Source organism: Bidens hawaiensis, unplaced genomic scaffold, assembly GCF_021521415.1.
Source record: "Bidens hawaiensis isolate Kalapana, Puna unplaced genomic scaffold, B.hawaiensis_p1.1 tig00037562_1, whole genome shotgun sequence".
Taxonomy (NCBI): Eukaryota; Viridiplantae; Streptophyta; class Magnoliopsida; order Asterales; family Asteraceae; genus Bidens; species Bidens hawaiensis.
The window spans coordinates 64,587-71,134 of NW_027496550.1; the positions used below are offsets into that span (position 1 = coordinate 64,587).

General features: G+C 29.2%; 1 protein-coding gene across 2 annotated transcripts; it reads left to right on the top strand.

Annotated features, from left to right (window-relative positions):
* Window positions 1-1,713: 1,713 nt before the first annotated feature.
* Window positions 1,714-6,548, top strand: LOC143589437 (uncharacterized). 2 transcript variants are annotated; one of them, XM_077070197.1, is made up of 3 exons: window positions 1,714-1,802; window positions 5,237-5,819; window positions 5,892-6,548. In XM_077070197.1, exons 1-3 carry the CDS (start codon window positions 1,758-1,760, stop codon window positions 6,401-6,403), a joined length of 1,140 nt encoding a protein of 379 aa, XP_076926312.1. In that variant the 5' UTR covers window positions 1,714-1,757; the 3' UTR covers window positions 6,404-6,548. The 2 variants fall into 2 exon arrangements, with proteins under 2 accessions (XP_076926312.1, XP_076926311.1); XM_077070196.1 differs by having other exon boundaries at window positions 5,237-6,548.

Here is a 6,548-nt window from a genome sequence, read left to right on the forward strand (position 1 = left end):
ATATTATATCTATGCTTAAGGCGGGGAAGTTGATGCAGCGGGGGTGCGGGGCGTATCTAGCGTATGCTATGAATGTGAATACCGAGGTGGCTACCGTCGGTGATGTTCCTATTGTTCGGGATTTCCCGGATGTATTTCCAGATGATTTGTCATATGTGCCGCCGGATCGCAAGGTCGAGTTCCAGATAGACCTTGTACCGGGCGCCAAACCCGTTGCCCGAGCTCCCTACCGCCTAGCGCCGAATGAAATGAAGGAGCTTATGGCTCAGTTGGAAGACTTGCTCGATAAGGGCTTTATTCAACCGAGCATCTCACCTTGGGGTGCCCCGGTCCTGTTCGTTAAGAAGAAGGACGGAAGCATGCGAATGTGCATTGACTACCGTGAGTTGAATAAGCTCACTGTGAAAAATCGGTACCCGCTCCCGAGGATCGATGACTTATTTGATCAACTCCAAGGGGCTAATTGGTTCTCGAAGATCGACCTTAGGTCCGGGTATCATCAGCTAAAGATTCGGAGGAAGATATTCCTAAGACTGCCTTCCGCACTCGTTATGGACATTACGAATTTCTGGTGATGCCTTTCGGTTTGACCAACGCACCGGCTGCGTTCATGGATCTTATGAACCGGGTGTGTAGACCGATGCTCGATCGCTCGGTTATTGTGTTCATCGACGACATTCTTGTGTACTATAAAAGTGAATCCGATCATGACGGTCATCTCAGGGAAGTGTTGGAGGCTCTGCGAAAGAACAAATTGTATGCGAAATTTTCTAAGTGTTCCTTCTGGTTACGTGTTACGTAACTAGAGATTAAATGAAAGTATACATATGTGTATAGGTATAATACGAATTAAAAAGAAAAAAAATCGGTTTTTTTTTATTATACATATATGTATAATATATACACACATGTTTTTTCCTATACTCATGTGTATAATTTAAGGTAAATAATAAGGTACATATGTGCACATTACGTAACTAGAGATTAAATGAAAGTATACATATGTGTATAGGTATAATACAAATTAAAAAGAAAAAAAATCTATTTTTTTTAATGAAACCGGAATTAAATATAAGAATTTTGGTTTTTCTACTTTTTTAAAATTTTTGTTTTTTTTTATAATTTTTTAAATATTTTTTAGAGGTTTTTTTAGTGGTCCAAAATGGTCTCAAAGTTCTCAATTTGCCAATGATTCTCTTAGGATCCTTACCATACATACATATATATATATATATAACTACATTAAAATATTAAAATATGGTTATAACTTTATTATTATCTTTTCCTTTCATTCACTTACAACCACTTTTAGAAAATATTAAAATATTATACGGTATGAATAGTAAAACTCCAAATTTAACTTTCTCATATAATATTTTCTCTTTTTTACTCGCAATCACTAATAACAATGTCATATAATTAAGAAAACTTCCTCACAAATGTAAGGAATAGGCTGAGAATGCTTTTATCCAGAAAAAAATGTTTAAAAAAAGCAACATAGCTTTCATCTAACATTTTCTAATTATAGAGCATAAAATACAGCGCAGAACCATAATGTGGTGATAACTTAAAAATTGAAAGAAAATCATATCCAGATTTGATTTTTGTATCTATGTTTATTTAAAATTATTAATTTTGCTTTCTTCGGTTTACTAATAATAAGCAGATGCATCTTAATTTACTATAAATGGATACAACGGTTCTACTACATGTATCCATCCATATCCTAAAATATCTAAAGGCATTTGTACTTACAAATGGAGTCATCACTTGCTTTCCTGGTTCTCCTTTCACTTATTCTGGTAATCCAATATATATAAATATACTAGGTTTTATCTCTCGTATTACGGAGATTGTTTTACATTTTTTGTTTTTAATATTTATTTTTGAATTTTAACTTTCTTTATTGTAAAAAATTAATAATATATTTAGGATTTGATAATAAAAAGGTTTCACAAATAAATGATATGTTATAGTCCGTTTAAAAGCTATCTGGGTTTGGTGAGTTTTAAGAATCTTGTTAAGTTTTAAGAACTTCATTATTAACCACACATTTAATTAAATAGATTAGATTATGTTGATAAGATTAAATTTGATTAAAAAATCAAAGTAAAAGAAATAATAAAGATGTACATTGATTACACTAATTTAAACGTTCGTTACACCTATATAAAATGTCGACTCGGTGCGTAAAATATTCTGTAATTTTTTTACGTATATGTAATCTAAATATATTACGTATGTGTAAAAAAATTCAAAAAAAATTGTTACGTTTAGTTCTTTCGAGCTATTAAAACTCAAAGTGGTTATTAAAAGAAATCTCCCATATATATATATATATATATTACACATATATAGACATGGCTTTTCATAATCAATACTACGCGAAAAACTATAAGAATCATATAAAACAATTGTGCATAAAATATAGGGGGCTAGGTTGTTATGTATTACCCTTTTGTGTCATGTTTAAAGAAAAATGTACATACGGATTATATAGTTCTTACAATTCTTAAAAAATAACATGGATTAAAAATATGCACGTGTATATTCCTTATCTATTACTAATTTATGATAATAACATTATTATTATATAATTCGCGGGTATGGCTTAACAAATAAACGAGCACTAATACACACTCATATAATTATTAATGCGAACTCATGAAGGCATTAAAACTGTTTTAGCCGAGCGCGACCCATATAAATCTATCTTAATGAATCAAGTAGGTGTAAAGATGCCGTCGTTAAGTTGTAAATAGATAGGACATGACTTGGTGGAACCGTGGGTTGTGACGTGGTCGCAAACATGTTGAGGGGTTCATTTATTATTTTATGGTAGTTTTAAATAGGTTGACAAGGCAATATTAGTACAAGCCAAACACTTATATAAAATGCATTTAATTAAATACGATAAACGCAAAAATACTGATTATTTTTGTTTGTTGATCTCCCCTAATGCTATTACGGTTCTCTTTATTATATATATTACTAGTTTGAGACCCGTGAATTACACAGGTAATTGATGATAAGTTTAAACATTTAATCATTAAGTGAAATACAGTTAACAAAATGATCATATATTGTTAATACAATTACAATTTATATTAAAATTACAGAATTTACATAACTAAGATTACTTAAATATGTTACAAATAAGTAAAACCTTCCTTGTACACTACTTCTGTGATTATATTGGTCGGTATACATTGTTTATCAAAAATCAAAATTCTTAGTTCATGTCTGCTTGTAACTCTTGATAAGGTAACATATAGATCTGTTTGTAACTCTTTCGTGTGACATATTAGGTTCTTAAAGTACATACCAACCTAGAAAAATGATAATGTATCCATGAAACTAACAAAAAAAATTCATGCACATAGAATATCATACATTTTAATCAATTAATATGATGTTATTTGAAATATTTGCTCATGTTTATCTAAAAAACATGATTTTCTTAAAAACCAGATTGCCTGAACTTTGATGAAATAATCATCTTTAGAATCTTTAGAATTTGAAATTGATTGATCATGATAAATTTGTTGTCATTATTCTGTACATGACAAATTTTTAATTAATTTTATATTTTACAATTAACAATTGTATAATCAAGTCACATATAAAACCGAAAATTAAAATATAACAAAATGATATGTTTCATTTCATATGAATGTAATTGCCAGAAAAATTACAAAGACATACTAACCTTAAAGGCATGTTCAAATAATAGTGAGTTAGCAAAATATTAGAAGATTTTAAGTTGTATAAAGTGAAGGTAGTGATTCTTATTTATAATAGTTGAAAGTATCGGATTAGAAATGTTTAAATTTTGAATACTAATCTCGTGTTATTAGTTAATATTATGAGAACTTGTTGGAATATTTAATTAATCGATATATATATTTTAACAACTTCCAGAAGAAGAATGATTTCAGATTTTATGAAAGCGTGGTAAATGACTTTTAACTAGATTAACTATTTTTTTAGAAATTGGAATATCCTTGAACTTAACGAGGAGCATGATTGAGTTACAAATAATAAAATATAAATAAATAAAAAATAATAAATATTTATACTAAGTTACATTATAATTAAGGTGTGAATCTTCATGAATTTTTATAACATATTTTAATAATAAATTTTATAATTGTATTTTTTTTTAAAAAATTTTGTTTATAACTTTATTATTTTGAATATAAACCATAATAAACGTTTTAATTATGTATCAGCCAATATGCAACATTAACATATCCCCAGTTTGTTGTATTTGTATAAAAATAAAATTAATAACTTTATATAATATTAAAATTATGCAAATAACTGATTAAAATGATATTTTAGGTTTCAATATCCTTTTTGGAAAGCGAATATAGTAGAATGGGACTGAAACAATTTTTTTGGTTTAAAATTTTGAATGCCTTTAATTAAGTATATTTGTCTTATAAGATATATTAAATTAAATATATTTAAATGTATAAAAAAGTATAAATAAAGTCATAAAATATAGTTTCTGAAGCATTTTGGTCTGAGTTATGGAAAATTAAATATTGATTTTATTACTAAAACCCTTTATGCTACACAAAAATGTTATACAAATAAATGACAGGTAGTTCATATAGTAAATCCTTATACATATGAATTATAATTATAATATTCAACTACAAAGATTTAATTCTAAACACAAAGATATAAATAATAGGTATTCTCCATGTTTGCAATATTTATACAATATATCTGGAGAAATTAAGAAAATACATATTTTCCTGAGTTCAAATGCATATGAGAAAATTTTATATCCAAATTTGAAACCAGTCTTATATCAAAAATAAGTTATGTAGTATTGCACGAATCCAAGTTTAAAAAAATTTTGTAGTTTACCATACAAATTCAAATTATTCGACAATGATGCACCTTTATTTTCTTTAATTTACAATTACCTGTGACTTTAAAATTTTATTTTAGCAGGTATGCAACTTCAATTTTGATATTTCCTTTTTTTTATTTCATCATTAATGTTAATGAATGAATCAGCTAGGATTTATATTTTATAAAAATATTGAATTCATATATTGAAATAACTTGAAAGATAAGGACCATATATTAACAGAAGTTGAAAAATAGGTAGGTGGCTATAAGATTGACAAGTGGCAAGAATGAGTAGTCTTTTATTAGAATAGATAGATTATTCTTGGAAAATAAACTACTATTTCCTTTTAATATATTGTATGAACAGGCTTCTATCAGTATTGATGCTAGACCTCACCCTGAAGAATATTGGCGAGAGTCATTAGTTCGAAGGGGTACTTCGGTGTCACCTTTGACCTCAAAGAATATTCATTGCCACACGTTGTTAAAGGCCAGAGACCACAATTCTTCAGTCCATAATGAACTTAAACCAAGACCAAATATCTCGGTTTATGATAATGATTCAGGTTTAAAAGGTAAAAAGAACGTTAATGAAGAGTTTGAGCCAAGGCCAAACATATCAGTTTATGATAAGGATACGGGCTTTAGAACTAAAAAGAATATTGATGAAGAGTTTGAGCCGAGGCCAAACGTTTCAGTGTATGACAATGATGCAACATTAAAAGGTAAGAAGAACGCCAATGAAGAGTTTGAGCTAAGGCCAAACATATCGGTTTATGATAATGGTACAGGTTTAAAAGGTAAAAAGAATGTAGATGAAGAGTTTGAGCCAAGGCCAAACATTTCAGTGTATGATAGTGATACATGTTTAAAAGGTAAGAAGAACGCTGATGAAGAGTTTGAGCCAAGGCCAAACATATCAGTGTATGATAATGAAGTAGGTTTAAAAGGTAAAAAGAATGTTGAAGAGTTTGAGCCAAGGCCAAATGTATCAGTTTATGATAATGATGCAGGTTTAAGAGGTAAAAAGAATGTTGATGAAGAGTTCGAGCCAAGGCCAAACATTTCAGTGTATGACAATGATGCACGTTTAAAAGGTAAGAAGAACGCTGATGAAGAGTTTGAGCCAAGGCCAAACATATCAGTATATGATAATGGTACAGGTTTAAAAGGTAAAAAGAATGTTGATGAAGAGTTTGAGCCAAGGCCAAACCTATCAGTTTATGATAATGCTACAGGTTTAAAAGGTAAAAAGAATGTTGATGAAGAGTTTGAGCCAAGGCCAAACATTTCATTGTATGACAATGATACAGGTTTAAAAGGTATGAAGAACGCTGATGAAGAGTTTGAGCCGAGGCCAAACATATCTGTTTATGATAAACATACAGACTTAAAAGGTAAAAAGACATCTGAAGAAGACTTTGAACCAAGGCCAAACATCTCGGTCTATGATAACAATGCATATTTAAAAGGAAAGATGACATCTGATCAAGAATTTGAACCAAGGCCAAATATTTCAGTTTATGAGGATTAACTTAAGATATTATCGTCAAAATGAAGTTCATTATCCTTGTCTAATAATAATATATCATAGGAAGTATGTGTTATATTCGAAGCAAAAATAAACGGATGGGTTGTTTTGTAAAATAAGTGGTTGGGTTGTCTTGGGGTCTAAAATA

Bases quoted from the DNA above. Each gene is read 5' to 3' on its own strand.
- LOC143589437 (XM_077070196.1), top strand. From the start codon at position 1,758: ATGGAGTCATCACTTGCTTTCCTGGTTCTCCTTTCACTTATTCTG. The intron at 1,803-5,236 runs GTAATCCAATAT...TTGTATGAACAG, and splicing joins TTCTCCTTTCACTTATTCTG to GCTTCTATCAGTATTGATGC.